Source organism: Salvelinus namaycush, chromosome 34 (genome assembly GCF_016432855.1).
Source record: "Salvelinus namaycush isolate Seneca chromosome 34, SaNama_1.0, whole genome shotgun sequence".
In the NCBI taxonomy this organism is placed as follows: Eukaryota; Metazoa; Chordata; class Actinopteri; order Salmoniformes; family Salmonidae; genus Salvelinus; species Salvelinus namaycush.
This window is the reverse complement of record NC_052340.1, coordinates 13820189-13840584: the sequence shown is the minus strand read 5'-3', so window position 1 is coordinate 13840584 and position 20396 is coordinate 13820189. Positions and strand designations below refer to the sequence as shown.

The 20396-nt window shown below is 45.1% G+C and overlaps 1 protein-coding gene across 2 annotated transcripts in view; it reads left to right on the top strand.

Annotated features, from left to right (window-relative positions):
* The window catches only part of LOC120028336 (alpha-2-macroglobulin-like), a 40478-nt gene extending 27528 nt beyond the window's left edge, over positions 1 to 12950 (top strand). For both annotated transcript variants that reach the window (XM_038973553.1, XM_038973554.1), the window contains exons 28-36: positions 475 to 640; positions 715 to 911; positions 1227 to 1442; positions 1647 to 1765; positions 2234 to 2324; positions 2549 to 2617; positions 2824 to 2929; positions 10970 to 11011; positions 12603 to 12950. In XM_038973553.1, the coding sequence (XP_038829481.1) occupies positions 475 to 640; positions 715 to 911; positions 1227 to 1442; positions 1647 to 1765; positions 2234 to 2324; positions 2549 to 2617; positions 2824 to 2929; positions 10970 to 11011; positions 12603 to 12625 (1029 nt within the window). In that variant the 3' untranslated portion in view covers positions 12626 to 12950. The remainder of the gene's footprint in view (positions 1 to 474; positions 641 to 714; positions 912 to 1226; positions 1443 to 1646; positions 1766 to 2233; positions 2325 to 2548; positions 2618 to 2823; positions 2930 to 10969; positions 11012 to 12602) is intronic.
* Positions 12951 to 20396: the final 7446 nt, after the last annotated feature.

Sequence of the window (20396 nt, the reverse complement as noted above, 5' to 3'; positions counted from 1 at the left end):
TGCTAATTGCCTATAATTTCCACCTTTTGTCTATTCCATTTGCACAACAGCATGTGAAATTTATTGTCAATCAGTGTTGCTTCCTAAGTGGACAGTTTGATTTCACAGAAGTGTGATTGACTTGGAGTTACATTGTGTTGTTTAAGTGTTCCCTTTATTTTTTTGAGCAGTGTATATATATTAGGGATTTTGTCCAATTCTTCTCTGCAGATTCTCTCAAGCTCTGTCACTGTACACAGTATATACACTAGTTAATTTATTTATATTGCTAACATTATTTGGTACTCATACCCGTATTAAAAACCTGATAAAAGGTCTGGGTTGTGTTCATTAGGGAGCGCAATGGAAAACCCATGAACATTTTGCAACAATGTGCATGTTTCTTATTGAAACTGGGAGGGAATATCTGGATCAATCAGTGTTCCTCTGCTTGGTGCCTAATAAACACAATCCTGTTGTATGTGGGTGTGTCAGGACCCCATGGTGGAGAAGAGTCTGACGTGTCTGAAGGCAGCAGTGTCTGACCAGCTGGAGAACACCTACACCATGGCCCTGCTGTCCTACACCTTCACCCTGGCCCAAAACCAGGACATGAGGGCCAAGCTCATCACCCACCTGGACAAGATAGCTGCTACCTCAGGTATGTCTTGTCGCTTTGTGAAAATGTCTCTACCTTTCTGACTGCTGGGAAACTGACAATGAAAATTACCACAGGTGGCAATCGTCACTGGGAGAGAGCAGAGGCTTCAGGGACGAAGACTGACTCTCTGGAGGTGGAGATGACATCCTATGTGCTGCTGGCGCTGCTCTCCGGTCCCACCATGCCAGGCTTTGGGCTGGACTACTCCACTGGCATCGTCCGCTGGCTGGCCCAGCAGCAGAACCCCTACGGAGGCTTTGCCTCCACACAGGTACTTTGTTGGTCTGGTAGACATTCATTCACTCTAGCAACTCATCTGCCAATCGCTCCTACTGTTAGTACATGGCCAAACATGGATCACACCAAATCCTTATTTGTATATGAAATGTAGTAAATTGGACATTGTATTAAAGCTTTACAATCATTTCATAACACAACACATGGATTTCCTTGAATTGTTGTGTTTCATTTTACAATCTTCATATGTATTGCTTTATTATATTGATTCTCTCCATTCATACCCAAGCTATAGTCGACCCGGATTTGATTTTGCAACAGTACTTTTCTCCCCCCCCCCTGTCACCAGGACACAGTAGTAGCACTGCAGGCCCTGGCCAAGTACGGTGCTGCCACCTTCAGTCCAGAGGGCGCCAGTACAGTCAGTGTGAACTCGGCCGGAGGCCTGAAGATGGAGTTCACTGTGAATCAGAACAACAGGCTGCTCTATCAGGAGGAGCAGCTGAGGGAGGTCCCTGGAGACTACAACATCAAGGCACAGGGCAAGAGCTGCGTGTTTGTGCAGGTCAGGCTCCAGTCATTTTCCCTTTGCTGCCTCTCAGTACTGCATGTACTGAGTATCTGGTTTGTGTTCAGTAGAGCACACTGTTGCACAAAAACTAACGTTTCATCCCTAGAATTTCAGCATTAATGGAAATGCATGTGTGCTACTGTACATTGAAATGTCTGTTGATTTCATGCATCTCAATAGTATCGTCTGTCTTTTCAGATCGCCATGCACTACAATATTCCCCCTCCTCCTGACTTCTCTGCTTTCAACATCTCAACACAGACGCTTGGGAAATGTGACGGCACCAAGAAATCTCTGATAGTGTCTGTGGATGTCAGGTACAGTGGTATTCCTTTTACCTTTGAAATAGCAGCTGAAAAAAATGACAACCACCAGTTTGTTTATGCATTTAAAATGCATCTTTAAAGCTGCACTATAACTTTTTGGGCGACCTGACCAAATTCATGTAGACATATGAGTTATAGATCTGTCGTCCTTATTGACAGCAAGTCTAAGAAGTGTTAGATCTGTTCTATGTACGCTATTTTTATGCTTCCCATTCTTAAGTATCGTTTTTGCGTCTTTTACTTTCGGTTTTGAACAGCATAAAATAAAAAATGTTTGGTTACTGAAAATATATTTCAAAGTGGTTTAGATGGTACAATGATTTTCTTGCTTGTTTTGTCACAAACTTAACTTAAGCTAACTAGTAGAATTATAGCAATCAGGAAATGGTGGAGCGATTTCTGCATATTTGCACCTTTAAGATAATATCCATCCTTCATCTGACTCTGTGTGACTGACAGGTACAATGGTCGGCGAGAGGAGACCAACATGGTGATCATCAATGTCAAGCTTCTCTCCGGCTTCGTCCTGGACAAATCCTCCCTCGGGCCTGTGAGTCAATAAGAGAACCTCAGTTAATCAGGGCCAGGAGTTTTACCAGTTTGGGGAACACTCCTGGCCCTAGGTATAATCCCCTTGAGGATTAGTTAATGTATAAAATGATAATGGCATCTGTTCTAATTGTAAGTATTATCCTTTTGTCAATGCCAGTAGTTGTCCTTTGAATGTATCAGTTGTACTATGACACAATCTTATCCTGTGTTCTGTTCTTCCAGTTGAAAAATGACCCCACTGTCAAACGTGTTGACCTGGAGGAAGGACATGTCATCATCTACCTAGATGGGGTAGGAACATGACTGTTGCATCTAAACGGGGCTGTCTTTATCGGTTACAGAACTTAGTTGGATGTGGTCTCATCTGCATCTACACACTGGATTTAACTTGAACAGTAACATCAAAGTAAGACTGTAGTGGATGTTTTATACAGTAACACTATGTGAATCTATAACATTGAACTGCAATGTCAAATGTATTATTCCTTTTCTTCCAGCTCAAGCAGAAGGAAACGAAGACGTACAGCCTGGCCATAGAGGAGGATGTGCCTGTGAGGAATCTGAAACCAGCTGTGGTGAAAGTGTATGACTACTACCAGACAAGTAAGAATTCCATCTTAACACAGACAGCAAAATTGTCATCTCTTGTGCAGAAATCCTTGTCTGGCAGTGAAAAAGTTAATTCAGCCTCATTTTACTGCCTTTAAAAGAAAGAAATACATGGCTCATATGGCTGACTTGCTTAAACAAATGTGGTTTCTACTGACATTTTGAGATGTACAAACTATGGCATAAGGGGAAGACGAGCGGATAAGAGGCAATACGTAATTTCGATTAAGACATTAATGAGTGAGCTAGGACGGACGTAGTCAATTTAACTTTGTTCAGCACTTTTGAAATGTACAGCGACATAATTCAGAACATGGGCGTTCTGACAGTATTCCCTGTACACCAAGTCAGAACCGTAGGATAAGTAAAAGGGGCATATAAGCAGACAATGAAAGCTTTTACAATATTCAATGATTACATTTCTCTAAACAGGCTATAGGCTACATGTGCACCACCAAGTCAGAACATTAGCCTAAATTATGAGGGGGAAAGGGACCAAATTATTAGGGTGAGGCACATGGGCTACTAACAGCTTACTACACAACATACACTTAGTATTCCTTTCTTAGCTACAGTATATCTATCTCCCTGGCATATTACATCATTTATGCAGCAGCATACAATAAATTTTTCAACTTACCTTGTTGTGCTCACTTGAACAGGAAGGTGGTGCAGCGGGCCATCGTGGGGAAATTTTGTCATCAAAGTCTGGCATTCTATGGATTTCAAATCACATTATATTTGTCACATGCGCCGAATACAACAGGTGTAGAGTAGACCTTACAGCTGAAAACTGTTGTTCTGATTAAAGAAGCAATAAAACTGTCCTTCTTTAGACTAGTTGAGTATCTGGAGCATCAGCAGTTGTGGGTTTGATTACAGGCTCAAAATGGCCAGAAACAAAGACCTTTCTTCTGAAACTCGTCAGTCTATTCTTGTTCTGAGAAATGAGGGCTATTCCATGCGAGAAATTGCCAAGAAACTGAAGATCTCATACAACGCTGTGTACTACTCCCTTCACAGAACAGCACAAACTGGCTCTAACCAGAATAGAAAGAGGAGTGGGAGGCCCCGATGCACAACTGAGCACAAGGACAAGTACATTAGAGTCTCTAGTTTGAGACAGACGCCTCACAGGTCTTCAACTGGCAGCTTCATTAAATAGTACCCTCAAAACACCAGTATCAAATGTCAACAGTGAAGAGGCGACACCGGGATGCTGACCTTCTAAGTAGAGTTGCAAAGAAAAAGCCATATCTCAGACTGGCCAATAAAAATAAAAGATTAAGATGGGCAAAAGAACACAAATGAGAATGTTTAACCACCTTTTGCTCCCCAATTGCAATCTATTCTCATCGCTGCAACTCCCCAATGGGATCGGGAGAGGTGGAAGTTGAGTCATGCATACCCGAAACATGACCCGCCAAGCCGCACTTCTTAACACCCGCTCCTTTAACCCGAAAGCCAGCGCACCAACCCCCCCCCCCCCCCCCGGCCATACCCTCCCCTAACCCGGACGAAGCTGGGCCAATTGTGCGCTGCCCTATGGGACTCTCGGTCACGGCCGGTTGTGACACAGCCTGGGATAAAACCCCAGGCTGTAGTTACGCCACAACACTGCGATGCAGTGCCTTAGACCGCTGCGCCGTTCGGGAGGCACCCAACAATGCAATTTTAATTAAATAAATAATAAATATTTACTAAGTAAGCGTAACTAACTGAAATTTAAGAGCAACAATAACGAGGCTATATACAGTGGGTACTAGTACCGTGTCAACGTGCGGGGGTACAGGTTAGTCAAGGTAATTGAGGTAATATGTACATGTAGGTAGGGGTAACGTGACTATGCATTAATAATAAACAGCAAGTAGCAGCAGCGTAAAAAAGGGGGTGGGGTTTCAATGCAAATATTCTGGGTAGCCATTTGATTAGCTGTTCAGCAGTCTTATGACTTGGGGGTAGAAGCTGTTAAGAAGCCTTTTGAACCTCGACTTGGCACTCCAATACCACTGGCCGTGCGGTGGCAATTTTTGGGGCCTTCCTTTGACACCGCCTAGTATAGAGGTCCTGGGTGGCAGGAACTTGGCCCATACGCGCTACCCTCTGTAGTGCCTTGCGGTCGGAGGCCGAGCAGTTGCCATAGCAGGCGGTGACCATTCTCTCGACGGTGCAGCTGTAGAACTTTTTGAGGATCTGAGGACCCATGCCAAATCTTTTCAGTCTCCTGAGGGGGAATATGCGTTGTCGTGCCCTCTTCACTCTTCATGTCTTGGTGTGTTTGGACCATGATAATTTGTTGGTGATGTGGACACCAAGGAACTTGGCGCTCTCAACCTGCTCCACTACAGCCCCGTCGATGAGAATGGGGGCGTGCTCGGCCCTCCTTTTCCTGTAGTCCACGATCATCTCCTTTGTCTTGACCATGTTGAGGGAGAGGTTGTTGTCCTGGCACCACACTGCCAGGTCTCTGACCTCCTCTCTATAAGCCTACCACTGTTGTGTCACCAGCAAACTTAATGTTGGAGTTGTGCTTGGCCACGCAGTCATGGGTGAACAGGGAGTACAGAAGGGGACTAAGCATGCACCCCCGAGGGGCCCCTGTGTTGAGGATCAGCGTGGCAGATGTTATTACCTACCCTTACCACCTGGGGCGGCCCATCTGGAAGTCCAGGATCCAGTTGCAGAGGGAGGTGTTTAGTCCCAGGGTCCTTAGCTCAGTGATGAGCTTTGAGGACACTATGGTGTTGAATGCTGAACTGTAGTCAATGAATAGCATTCTCACGTAGGTGTTCCTTTTGTCCAGGTGGGCAGAGTGCAATAGAGATTGTGGCGGTATGCAAATTGCAATGGGTCTAGGGTTTCTGGGATATTGATATGAGCCATGACCAGCCTTTCAAAGCACTTCATGGCTACGGACGTGAGTGCTACGGATCGGTAGTCATTTAGGCAGGTTACCTTGGTGTTCCTTGGCACAGGGACTATGGTGGTCTGCTTGAAACATTTTGTTATTACAGACTTAGTCAGGGACAGGTTGAACAAGACACTTGCCAGTTAGTCAGCGCATGCTAGGAGTACACATCCTGGTAATCCGTCTGGCCCTGCGGCCTTGTGAATGTTGACCTGTTTCAAGGTCTTACTCACATCGGGACGACTGTGTGGTTACGCTCTCCATAGCCGAACATCTGGTGCTCTCATGCATGCTTCTTTGTTGCTTGCCTCGTAGCACGCATAGAAGTCATTTAGCTCGTCTGGAGGCTCGTGCCACTGGGCAGCTCACGGGGCTTCCCTTTGTAGTCTGTAATAATTTGCATGCCCATCCACATCACATGAGCATCGGAGCTGGTGTAGTAGGATTCAGTCTTAGCCCTATATTGATGCTTTGCCTGTTTGATGGTTTGTCGGAGGCAATAGCAGGATTTCTTATAAGCGTCCAGGTTGGAGTCCAGCTCCTTGAAGCGGCAACTCTACCCTTTAGCTCAGTGCGGATGTTCCCTGTGATCCATGGCTTCTGGTTGGGGTATGTACGTACGGTCACTGTGAGGACGACGTCATCGATGTACTTATTGATGAAGGGCTTTCAAGACAACTGGGAACTCAACAAAAAAACAAGGTCCAATCATGATGTCAGTGATCTTCAGGAAACTGAAGAGCTCTAGAAAGAGGCCTGAGTTACAACCTGGAATTCTGAGTTGGATGACCGTTCAAAATGTATTTTCCTAGTCTGAGCTTGTTTTTTTCAGAGTTCCCAGTTGTCTTGAACACGGCAGAAGTGATGCTGGATTGAAAGCATGGCCAATGTTGAATGGCCAATGTTGACCCTTAAATCCAGACTTGGACCACACACCCACTCCACTGAATAGCAGGCTAGTGATTGCTTTGCAGAGCTTGCAGTTAGCCACTGATTCCTTCCAAACCATTTATTGTTGAATTTGCGATTTTCCAACTTGTTGTGTAATATTTATGGCCGATGAGCACCAGTGTTTTATCTATCATTTCTCTTCATAATTTCTCTTCATATGACAATGATGGAAAAGGATTTGCCAGTAGATTGTTGACTTGATTCATGATGATGACTGCTAGCTTGCTAGCTAAGATTCTGAAAGTACGATGTTGACATGATCAGTCCAATTAAAGCTACAGTAGATATAACGTGATTTGACGTCATTTTATCTCTGTCCAATGACCTTGAGCCTTCTTGGATAGGCACTTCTAATGCAACTCTATTGCAGCATCCAAGGGGCTTGAATTTTCGAGCTCTACCCGTACATTTTGCAGTGACATAGTGTCCCCGTGAGTGACAGAACACTCAGCCAATCACGGCATAATTGGAGAACATTACCAACCCCTACGCTCCGTATTTTCCGCTGGCTGCCCCACCACCACAGAAAGCACTGAGCTAGTCTGAAACACCTGCATTACTCAAGAAAGAAAAAAAGAGACCATGTTTGTATTAACTCATTTGATTATAAAAAATGTACATTGTTTGCAAACTGATATGTATGTGACACGTATTAATGGCAAAATAACATGCAAAACACGCACAAAACCCCCCCCCAAAAAATAGGTGGTGTCTGTATGGGATCAATATCATGCCAAATGTATTCACAAATATAAATCACCAATCCACAAATGTAAATCACTTTCCACAAATGTAAATCGCTATCCACAACTGCAACTCACTATCCACAAACAAACACCTTTTGATTTGTATTTGTAAATCGATATAGTGACTATAATTTTTTAAATAACTGCAGATATGCAGATCATTTCCAAGGGCCTTAAGTAAAATGACTGCCATAAAAATTTGCACATAGCGCAAACATGACAGATATGGCAAACCTGCAACTCCATATTTGGAAGAACTTAGGTCACCTGACTTTTGGCAGGGATTTGATGACAAGAAAAAGACAGTTCAAACGCGTAGAAAAGTTCTCACACATAGAAAGCGATTTCTAGTCGTAGAAAAAAGGTTGGTACCCATAGAAAGCGATTTCTATAAATCGCTGGCAGCCTCGTTCGGCCATGTTGATGCCTGCCTTTCAAGGCTGCAGAAATTATAGTATGGTAACCATAATATGTTAACCATATGTGTAATCACATAATGTCCAACGTAAATTATCGAAACCCTAGATTACTCTATATCTGCAACGCTATTGCAGTGTACACCCATTCATCGCCCAAATAGTTGAATTAGCTGGCCAGTGTGATATCCTTCACATTTAGTGGTGCTATGTCATACATTGTAAGTGATTATAATCCATTCGCTGTCTCAAGTTGCACAGACGATGAGCATTAAGGAGACATAGGTATTCCTGAAGCCTCTAAATGTTTCCCCAGGAGAGTCATGCAAAGGGGAGGTGTAGGATATGGGATCAGACTTTGTAACAGTATTGCTTCCGTCCCTCTCCTCGCCCCAACCTGGCTTGAACCAGGGACCCTCTGCACACATCGACAACAGTCACCCTCGAAGCATCGTTACCCATCGCTCCACAAAAGCCTCAGCCCTTGCAGAGCACGGGAAACAACAACTTCAAGGTCTCAGAGCGAGTGACGTCTCCGATTTGAAATGCTATTAGCGTGCACCGCTAACTAGCTAGCCATTTCACACCGGTTACACTCACCTCCTTTTCCACAGCTCCTTTTTTCTACGACTACAAATCACTTTCTATGCCTGAACTTTTTGTCTTTATGGCAGTCATTTTACTTAAGGCCCTTGGAAATGATCTGCAGTTCTAAAAGAATTCTAACGCAATATATCGATATACAAATCAAAAGGTGTTTGTTTGTGGATAGTGAATTGCATTTGTGGATAGTGATTTACATTTGTGAATACATTTGACATGATATTGATCTCATAGGTCTGCCCCACCTGCCCTGAATGACGGGCCTCCACTGCCCATAGGGTATATTAGTCCTACATATATTAGTCCTTGAAAGAAAGTGTCAAATTATTTTAATATAAGATAACCATGAATTGAGTTTGGATGTTGCTTTTTTTGTATATTAATGAAATACTACCAATTTCTAATAACCAGTTTCCAATACACCCCTTTCTGTCTGAAATATCTATACTAAACAAAAATATAATTGGCTGGGCTTGGCTCCCCAGTGGGTGGGCCTGGCTGCCAATTGGGTGGGCCTATGCCCTCCAAGCCCCACCCATGGTTGCACCCCTGCCTGCCCAGTCATGTGAAATCCATAGATTAGGGCCTAATCAATTTATTTGAATTGACTGATTTCCTTATATGGAACTGTAACTCAGTCAAATCTTTGAAATTGTTGCATCTTGTATATATATTTTTGCTCAGTGTTTGGTGGAAATGCCATACCTGTCTGGGATACAGTACCAGTCAAAAGTTTGGACACACCTACTCATTCAAGGGTTTTTTCTTTATTTTTACTATTTTCTACATTGTAGAATAATAGTGAAGACATCAAAACTATGAAATAACACATATGGAGTCATGTAGTAGCCAAAAAAGTTTTGAACAAATCAAAATATATTTTAGATTCTTCAAAGTATCCACCATTTGCCTAAATGACAGCTTTGCGCAGTCTTGGCATTCTCTCAACCAGCTCACCTGGAATGCTTTTCCAGTCTTGAAGGAGTTCCCACATATGCTAAGCACATGTTGGCTGCTTTTCCTTCACTCTGCGGTCCAACTCATCCCAAACCATTTTAATTGGGTTGAGGTTGGGTGATTGTGGAGGCCAGGTCATCTGATGCAGCACTCCATCACTCTCCTTCTTGGTCAAATAGCCCTTACGCAGCCTAGAGGTGTGTTGGGTCATTCATGTTGAAAAACAAATGATAGTCCCACTAAGCACAAACTAGATGGGATGGCGTATCACTGCAGAATGCTGTGGTAGCCATGCTGGTTAAGTGTGCCTTGAATTCTAAATAAATCACCAACAGTGTCACCAGCAAAGCACCATCACATCTCTTCCTCCATGCTTCACAGTGAGAACCACACATGCAGAGATCATCAGTTCACCTATTCTGCATCTCACAAAGACACAGCGGTTGGAACCAAAAATCCAAATTTGGACTCATCAGACCAAAGGACAGATTTCCACCGATCTAATGTTCATTGCTCATGTTTCTTGGTCCAAGCAAGTCTCTTCTTCTTATTGGTGTCCTTTAGTAGTGGTTTCTTTGCAGCAAATTGACTATGAAGGCCTGATTCACGCTGTATCCTCTGAACAGTTGAGATGTGTCTGTTACTTGAACTCTGTGAAGCATTTATTTGGGCTGCAATCTGAGGCTGGTAACTCTAATGAACTTATCCTCTGCAGCAGAGGTAACTCTGGGTCTTCCTTTCCTGTGGCGGTCCTCATGAGAGCCAGTTTCATCATTTTGCGACTGCACTTGAAGAAACTTTGGATGTTCTTTACATGTTCCACATTGACTGACCTTCATGTCTTAAAGTAATGGACTGTCATTTCTCTTTGTTTATTTGAGCTGTTCTTGCCATAATATGGACTTAACCCTATTTGGTAAAAGACCATCTTCTGTATACCAACCCTACCTTGTCACAACACAACTGATTGGCTCAAATGCATTAAGAAGGAAAGAAATTCCCCCAAATAACTTAACAAGGCACATCTATTAATTGAAATGCATTCCAGGTGACTACCTCATGAAGCTGGTTGAGAGAATGCCAGGCGTGTGCAAAGCTGTCATCAAGGCAAATGGTGGCTACTTTGAAGAATCTCAAATATAATAGGTTTTGATTTTGTTTAACACTTTGTTTTGGTTACTAAATTATTCCATATGTGTTATTTCATAGTTTTGATGTCTTCACTATTATTCTGCAATGTAAAAAATAAAGAAACTCTTGAATGAGTAGGTGTGTCCAAACTTTTGACTGGTACTGTCCATAACTCTAGTTCCCTGAAGAAGGAAATGAGACATCACCAGTATGGGCCCATTGGTTCACCCCTGAAGTGGGAGTTTAATGATGTTGACTGACAGGGAAGTAGTTATCATTATAAAGGAACTGACCTCTGCATTCTCCTCTCTTCTGTTTTCAGGTGATGAAGCTGTGAGTGAATACAGCTCCCCGTGTGCAGAGAGTAAGTACATAACAACCTTTCTATAACCAAACCTACATTTCTCATACTCATGCTTAACTGACAGGAATGAAGATACAGGGCCGGCCCTAGCATTTTGAGTGCCCTAAGTGAGATTTGCACCTCACAGGAAAAACATTTAGTGGCCCCCCTCTTGACGGCGGAGATAAATATTTTTGTTGTAAAGCAAATTTTCTGCAATTCTATACATTTGTCATGGGGAGTAAAGGAAATGTTGCATTTCTAAAGCAAACTTTCGGCAATTCTACAGATTTTGCCATTGTTCGGAGAGAAGTTTAGCAACTTTATAACAAATTCCATGCAATTCTACAAATTTTGCCATGGGGCAGAGAGGATAAAATTAGTGGTTTTACAGTTAATTTCCTGCAATTCTACACATTTTGTCAAGACTTATGCCATGTTAATGATATGAGAGTGACTAACAAAATCAGCGGGGCGGCAGATAGCCTAGCGTTTTAAGATCGTTGGGCTGAGGGGCCTCCTGAGTTGGGCAGTGGTGTAAGGCACTGCATCGCAGTGCTTGAGGCGTCACTACAGATCGGGGTTCAATCCCGTGACCGGGAGGCCCATGAAGCGGCGCACAATTGGCCTAGCGTCATCCGGGTTAGGGGAGGGTTTGGCCGGCCGGGATTTCCTTGTCCCGTCGCGCTCACGTGACTCCTTGTGGTGGGCCGGGCACCTGCAAGCTAACCTCGGTCGCCAGCTGGATGGTGTTTCCTCTGGCTTCTGGGTAAGCGAGTAGTGTGTCAAGAAGCAGTGTGGGTTGGCAGGGTCGTGTTTCGGAGGACGCATGGCTCTCGACCTTCGCCTCTCCCGAGTCTGGAGGGGAGTTGCAGCGATAGGTCAAGACTGTAACTACCAATTGGATATCATGAAATTGGGGAGAAAAACTAGTAAACGTACTACAAAAAAATAAATAAAAGGATAGTTAGGCCACTAAAAGGTTGCTGGTTCGAGTCCCCGAGCCAAATAGGCTCGTGATCAAGGCACCTAACCCTAAAAATGCTCCTGTAAGTCGCTCTGGGCCCCTGAATGTGCCTAATCTAAGAATTGTGAGCTGACATGGCTGATTGAGTGACGGACATAACAAGAGAAACTGCTGATCCACAACAAAATTTCAAAACTGCACCTTGTGTATTCTACAATTATAACACACAACACATGGGAAACTGAAAAAAAAAACATTAAAAGATGTGTGAAAAACCCAGCAACGTTGCAGTTCTTGACACACACTGGTGCGCCTGGCACCCATTACCATACCCCGTTCCAAGGCACTTACATTTTTTGTCTTGTCCATTAACCTTCTGAATGGCACACATACACAATCAATGTCTCAAGGCTTAAAAATAAAAAATGTACCTGTCTCCTCCCCTTCATTTGAAGTGGATTTAACAAGTGACATCAATAAGGGATCATATCCTGGTCAGTCTGTCATGGAAAGAGCAGGTGTTCAGTGTATATTAATATTATTTGGTCGGGGCCGGCCCTGTGAAGATTTATGTTCATTGTTTTATATGTTGTAAAATCCTAGGCCAAGCAGGGAATGTTCTGTTGATGATTGACATTTTCACAGGTGACGAAGTCAATGAAGTGTGACAGACACTGGACCTGGACCCGACCAAGTGCTTTCATGTGTAGGAAGTCATGTTTTTTTTTAAGGCAGAGCTCATAGAACCTCTCCATTTATTTGGTTTGATGCTTGTAGTTCCTGGTAACACATTGACTAACTCGTGATCTGTTTTTAATATTGTAAGTGAACAAAAACATTTTAATACATGGTCATAGATGGGCCGTAGGATTTGACCTTTTTAACTCCTTTTTTTATTTTGTTAATTTGATTTGTGCTAATACATGTCACAACCTGCTGTTGTAACTCTAAACCTGCTATTAAAGTTATGTGAGATCGTTATTTCAAAAGCTACATTTCAGTGTTTCTACTGCGATGATGAAAATGCATACGACTGCATCTACTGAAAATGAAATGTTTTAATGAAACTATGGCCATGTTGCTATGGATTCAAACCACAGAAGACTCAACATCTATTTAAAAAAAATTATCTGACAAAATTGATATAATCCATACATTAAACACTGAGGTTTACATGTTCAAAATCACAGCATAGTCTTCTCTAAAAAGATATTCAGATGGTCATTATAAATGTTGTTGTGATCGTGTAGCCTATCTGAATCCTTTACAATGATGATGTCAAGCTACCAGATCATTTGATATTCTATTAAAGCTGAAATGTACCCTGAATCCAAAAGTGCATAGGATGTAGTGGGGGATGGAACTTGATTTGAAATTCAGGGGAGGTTACTGTTCATGTATTGTGTATTGCTGTTAACAGTATGAGAATTCAACAACAAAGATTGTAGACCAGCATGATTCTGGTCAGTTAACAGACTAGGAGGATTATGACATCTCAAGGCACAGAGTGATTTATTACATATCCAGTACTGTTGTCTGTGGTCTCATTATGTAGTCTCTACTCTTAGAAAAAAGGGTTCTTCGGCTGTCCCCACAGGAGAACCCTTTTTGGTTACCTGCTTAACCCTTTCTGGTTCCATGTAGAACCATCAGTGAAAAGTGTTCTACCTGGAACCCAAAAGGGTTATTCAAAGGGTTTCCTATGGGCATTCAGCATAATTGCTGGAACTGTGCCAGAAAGGAGAATGTGTTTAGAAAATACCAGAGCCAGCACAGTACAGTGCCACCCCCCATGGCTCTCTCCAATGACCATGCTCCTCAGCCGCGGCAGTCAAGGCACAGCCAGCTCAACCGGGGGCGGTAAGCCACGGAAAGAACGTGCTTCAATAGCGTACTGCGTTGCCATTCTAGACCAGGGTTTCCCAATCTCGGTCCTCGGGACCCAAAGGGGTGCACATTTTGTTTTTTACCCTAGCACTACACAGCTGATTCAAATAATCAACTAATCATCAAGCTTTGTAGGGCTAGGGCAAAAAACAAAAAGTGCACCCCTTTGGCTCCTGAGGACCGAGATTGGGAAATGCTGTTTTAGACAGACACAGAGTAAGCTGCATATGGAGGTTCTAGCTAAGGATTGGTGGAGTTCTGTTTAGCACTATGACTACTTTGATAGACTTGAATATTGGGTTGTTTGGGTAAATTCTCCATTGTGATTCATGCAAATGTGTTTGTAGTATGAAAAGTAATAGTACTATCAAAAAGGTTTTTTCCAAGCAACCTGGAGAAAGTCAGCCTATAGGTTTTGAAGTTTTTTTGGTCTCGGTAGCTTTAGAAAATGTTGCGCTAGAGGTTCCAGTGGAAGGCGAATAATAAGGACTAGAAAAGTACAGGTAACTGCTGAAATAATGAAACACTTGAGTAAATGAGGGATACAAAGTATATTGAAAGCAGGTGCTTCCACACAGGTGTGGTTTCTGAGTTAATTAAGCAATTAACATCCCATGTATAGGGTCATGTATAAAAATGCTGGGCTGGCCTTGATTTTGGCTACCATGGCAAAGCCCCCATAGGATGTTTAGTTTATTAATTCGACCATTTTAAAAAACAAGCACATAAAACTTAAAAGCCATACATGCACAGTAAAATCATCGTGGATATCTGTAATGACTTTCGTCGTTGGAAGGAGAGGAGGACCAAAGCGCAGCGTGGTATGTATCCATATTTATTAGAATACTTCTTCAATACGAACAAAACAATTAACAAACGAAAACCAACGAAGCTACAGTCCTGAACTAGAGAACATAGAACACATGAACGCACGAACAGGAACAATCACCCACAAACCAACAGTGAAAACAGGCTACCTTAATATGGTTCCCAATCAGAGACAATGACAAACACCTGCCTCTGATTGAGATCCATATTAGGCCAAACAACAAACCCAACATAGAAACTTAAAACATAGAATGCCCACCCAGCTCACGTCCTGACCAACTAAACAAAGGAAATGAGGTCAGGAACGTGACAGTAACCCCCCCCCCCCCCAAGGTGCGGACTCCGGCCGCAAAACCTGAACCTATAGGGGAGGGTCTCAGTGGGCATCTGTTCTCGGTGGCGGCTCTGGCGCTGGACGTGGCCCCCACCCCACCATAGTTAATCCTCGCTTCCGTGGCCCCTCTTAACGGCGACCCTCCAAATGAACCCCACTGGACTGATGGGCGCCTCCGGACTGAGGGGCAGCTCCGGACTGAGGGGCAGCTCCGGACTGAGGGGCAGCTCCGGACTGAGGGGCGGCTCATGGCTGAGGGGTAGCTCATGGCTGAAGGGCAGCTCAGGGAGCTCCTGACTGGCGGGCGGCTCGGGCAGCTCCTGACTGGCGGGCGACTCGGGCAGCTCCTGACTGGCGGGCGACTCGGGCAGCTCCTGACTGGCGGGCGACTCGGGCAGCTCCTGACTGGCGGGCGACTCGGGCAGCTCCTGACTGGCGGGCGACTCGGGCAGCTCCTGACTGGCGGGCGACTCGGGCAGCTCCTGACTGGCGGGCGACTCGGGCAGCTCCTGACTGGCGGGCGACTCGGGCAGCTCCTGACTGGCGGGCGACTCGGGCAGCTCCTGACTGGCGGGCGACTCGGGCAGCTCCTGACTGGCGGGCGACTCGGGCAGCTCCTGACTGGCGGGCGACTCGGGCAGCTCCTGACTGGCGGGCGGCTCGGGCAGCTCCTGACTGGCGGGCGGCTCGGGCAGCTCCTGACTGGCGGGCGGCTCGGGCAGCTCCTGACTGGCGGGCGGCTCGGGCAGCTCCTGACTGGCGGGCGGCTCGGGCAGCTCCTGACGGGCGGGCGGCTCCGGCGGCTCCTGACTGACTGGCGGGCGGCTCCGGCGGCTCCTGACAGACGGACGGCTCTAGCGGCTCCTGACAGACGGACGGCTCTGAAGGCTCAGGACAGACGGACGGCTCTGAAGGCTCAGGACAGACGGGCGGCTTTGAAGGCTCAGGACAGACGGGCGGCTTTGAAGGCTCAGGACAGACGGGCGGCTTTGAAGGCTCAAGACAGATGGGCGGCTTTGAAGGCTCAGGACAGACGGGCAGCTCAGATGGCGCTGGGCAAACGGGCAGCTCGGGCAGACGGGCAGCGCAGGCGGCGCTGGGCAGACGGGCGGCGCAGGCGGCGCTGGGCAGACGGCAGACTCTGGCCTGCTGAGGCGCACAGTAGGCCTGGTGCATGGTGCCGGAACTGGTGGTACCGGGCTAAGGACACGCACCTCAAGGCTAGTGCGGGGAGCAGCAACAGGGCGTACAGGGCTCTGGAGACGCACAGGAGGCTTAGTGCGTGGTGCCAGAACTGGTGGTACTGGGTTGGAGTCACGCACCACAGGGCGAGTGCGTGGAGGAGGAACAGGGCTCTGAAGACGCACAGGAAGCCTGGTGCGTGGTGTTGCCACTGGTGGTACTGGGCTGGGGCGAGGAGGTGGCACCGTATATACCGGACCGTGAAGGCGTACTGGAGCTCTTGAGCACCGAGCCTGCCCAACCTTACCTGGTTGAATGCTCCCCGTAGCCAGGCCAGTGCGGCGAGGTGGAATAGCCCGCACTGGGCTGTGCTGGCGAACCGGGGACACCATGCGTAAGGCTGGTGCCATGTACACTGGCCCGAGGAGACGCACTGGAGACCAGATGCGTTGAGCCGGCTTCATGGCACCTGGCTTGATGCCCACTCTAGCCCGGCCGATACATGGAGCTGGGATGTACCGCACCGGGCTAAGCACACGTACAGGAGACACCGTGCGCTTTTCCGCATAACACGGTGTCTGCCCGTACTCTCGCTCTCCACGGTAAGCACGGGAAGTTGGCGCAGGTCTCCTACCTGACTTCGCCACACTCTCCTTTAGCCTCCCCCCAATACATTTTTGGGGCTGACTCTCAGGCTTCCAGCCTCGCTTCCGTGCTGCCTCCTCATACCACCGCCTCTCGGCTTTAGCTGCCTCCAGCTCTTCACGAAAGCGGCGATATTCTCCAGTTTTAGCCCAGGGTCCCTTACCGTTCAGAATTCCCTCCCATGTCCAGGAGTCCTGTGTAATGGGCCGCTGCTGCTGCTGTCGCTGCTGCCCATTACCACGCTGCTTGGTCCGGGTTTGGTGGGTGATTCTGTAATGGCTTTCGTCATTGGAAGGAGAGGAGGACCAAAGCGCAGCGTGGTATGTATCCATATTTATTAGAATACTTCTTCAATACGAACAAAACAATAAACAAACGAAAACCAACGAAGCTACAGTCCTAAACTAGAGAACATAGAACACATGAACGCACGAACAGGAACAATCACCCACAAACCAACAGTGAAAACAGGCTACCTTAATATGGTTCCCAATCAGAGACAATGACAAACACCTGCCTCTGATTGAGAACCATATTAGGCCAAACAACAAACCCAACATAGAAACACAAAACATAGAATGCCCACCCAGCTCACGTCCTGACCAACTAAACAAAGACTAAACAAAGGAAATGAGGTCAGGAACGTGACAATAACGCACAAAGTCTGGGGCTTCATTTCCATTGTGGTCCTCTTGAAACAAAGAAGAAGAACATTATCATTGCAGCTACATCATAGGGGTCATTCATATGGACACAGAAGACATCAAACAGTTTTTTACTTTATTTTTAAAGCTGCCCAGAGAAGATGTCGTTTTATGGGCAGAGGCAACTCATTCCACTCTGAAGCTCCAGTAAACTAAAAAGTGCCTTTCCCAGCATTACTCCTGAACCTGTATAACCACACATTAGCAACACCTGATCTGGTTCTGTGATTGTGGTCATCCCTAACACAGGGAAAGTAATCAGTTAGATATCTGAGCGCAGGACCATAAATACTTCTGTAAAGTGCAGAGATAGCTTATTATCGCCAAGCCATTTGCTAGTAAGCTCTGTGATAAGTATGCTCTCCAACATAGTTTTACTTTTGTGAGACACAAGAAGTGTAGAGTCATTCACCTAAAGGAAAAGACGGCAAGAACAAGCATCTTTCATATTGTTAATATACAGTAAAAAAACAGTAGAGGCCCAAGCACGCTCCCCTGCGGACGCCACAACTCATTGGTTTTGCCTGAGACAGTGAACCATTAACCTTTACTACTTGCTCGCCTAGAGGGATACTGCTTAACCCCAGTGCCTCCAGTTTGAAGATTAGGAGACAGTGATTAACTGTATCAAAGGCCTTTTGTAGGTCAAGCAGTACCATTCCACAGAGTTTTCCCTCAATCTCTTTCCTGATGTCAGTGAATTAAAGTAGACACAGTGGTGGAAAAAGTACTCAATTGTCATACTTGAGAAAAAGTAAAGATACCTTAATAGAAAATGACTCAAGTAAAGGTGAAAGTCACCAAGTAAAATACTACTTGAGTAAAAGTCTAAAAGTATCTGGTGTTAAATGTACTTAAGTTCAATGGTGTAAAAAGTACTCAATCATCAAACTTGAGTAAAAGTTATACATTAAATTCCTTATATTAAGCAGTGGTGGATGTCCTTAAGTATCTGGCTCCATCAGTGTGTCAGGTCATGCCTTCGTAACAAGGACACCTATAAATCAAATCAAAGTTTATTTGTTACGTGCGCCGAATACAACAACCTTACAGTGAAATGCTTACTTACAGGCTATAACCAACAGTGCAAAAAAGGTATTAGGTGAACAATAGGTAAGTAAAGAAATAAAAACAACAGTAAAAAGACAGTGAAAAATAACAGTAGCGAGGCTATATACAGACACCGTTTAGTCGGGCTGATTGAGGTAGTATGTACATGTAGATATGGTTAAAGTGACTGCATATATGATGAACAGAGAGTAGCAGTAGCGTAAAAGAGGGGGTGGCGGGTGGTGGGACACAATGCAGATAGTCCGGTTAGCCAATGTGTGGGGGCACTGGTTGGTCGGGCCAATTGAGGTAGTATGTACATGAATGTATAGTTAAAGTGACTATGCATATATGATAAACAGAGAGTAGCAGCAGCGTAAATGAGGGGTTAGGGGGGGCACACAATGCAAATAGTCCTGGTAGCCATTTGATTACCTGTTCAGGAGTCTTATGGCTTGGGTGTAAAGATTTAGAATTTTAAACATAAATTAACAAAACGCATAAGGCAGCTGTGTCCTTGGGCTTGCTAGCGTTAAGCTGTCATTACTTGAAGTTGAAGAATTTACGGTTCATCTTCAGGAAAAGCTGGTTTTCAACGTTTCTGGAATCCAGCCATTGGGGCTGAAAACAAGTACTGCAATGCTGAACAGCCTTGATGTAGGTAAGGGTGTGTTTAACCTCAGAGACAGCTTACAGACTGCCGGGAAGGACTTGAGCAACTCCATATGATCAGCTGAACAGGCCAGGTGTCCGTCCATCTGTTTGGAGCTTTCTTGTGCTTGAGAGGTTTTCATGGCAGAGAAGAAGTCCTCATCTGATGAACTGATGCCATCACCTAGCTGCATCAAGGGTTCTTCCAGGTCCTTGATGTAGTCCATTCCTGAAATACAAGGGAGATGACAATATCAATCATGCAGTCAAGAGCCTACATTAATCCATCCCCATCCCCCATATATATAAACCAAGCAACAGGGCTAAGTAGGCTACCCATTGGACTGAACCACAAAGTCAGGATTGTAGTTTAAATGGGTGGTTCTCAACTCTATGAAGTGTCAAAATGTACACTATACACAGTTTATGAATAATAAAAAACTATGAATCTACCACATGTTGTGTTACCCATTCTGATGGTGGTATCATCCTTTGTCCACATTGTTTTTAATTTGGGGAGAAGGATTGCAGCTGCTATCAGCTCAGGGTTGTGAAACATGTGGCTGAAGCGCTTCTTCAGTCCCAGTTGTAGCTATCCACCAGAGGCTTACAGTACTTCAGGGACAACTTGAGTCGGTCAAGTTTTGTGATCAGCAGGTTGGTAGTTGGAAGTAGCCACCCCATCTGGACATTGGTTTCAGCCTGCAGGATGTTGACGGCCTTTGCGACTGGGCTCATGGTGGCAGCATACTCTGTGAGGAAGGCGTGTGCAGCTGGATTGAACCTATGAAAAAAAATTATATAGAATAATACTGCGTTTCCTAACCCTATACAAAGGGGACTACTAACCATTTCACCTGATTCAACTACAGTAATCAATGTTAGTGTATGGCTACAACATGAAACAATTATTAGTCCCCAAGCAAAGGGTCAGGAAACTGCAACAGATTTAGACAACATTCAAGAACTTAAATTATGACAAAATAATACATAATCCTTACCTACATTGGAACCTTGAAGTCTGTGCAGAGAACTCTGACGACCGCCACTCCTTTGTCTTTGACGATCCTCAGGAGTCTTTCTACAGCCATGAACCAGGAGTTCCACCTTGTACTGTAGCATTCGGGCGCAGCAGCTGCAAGCATCTTCATTTGTTCC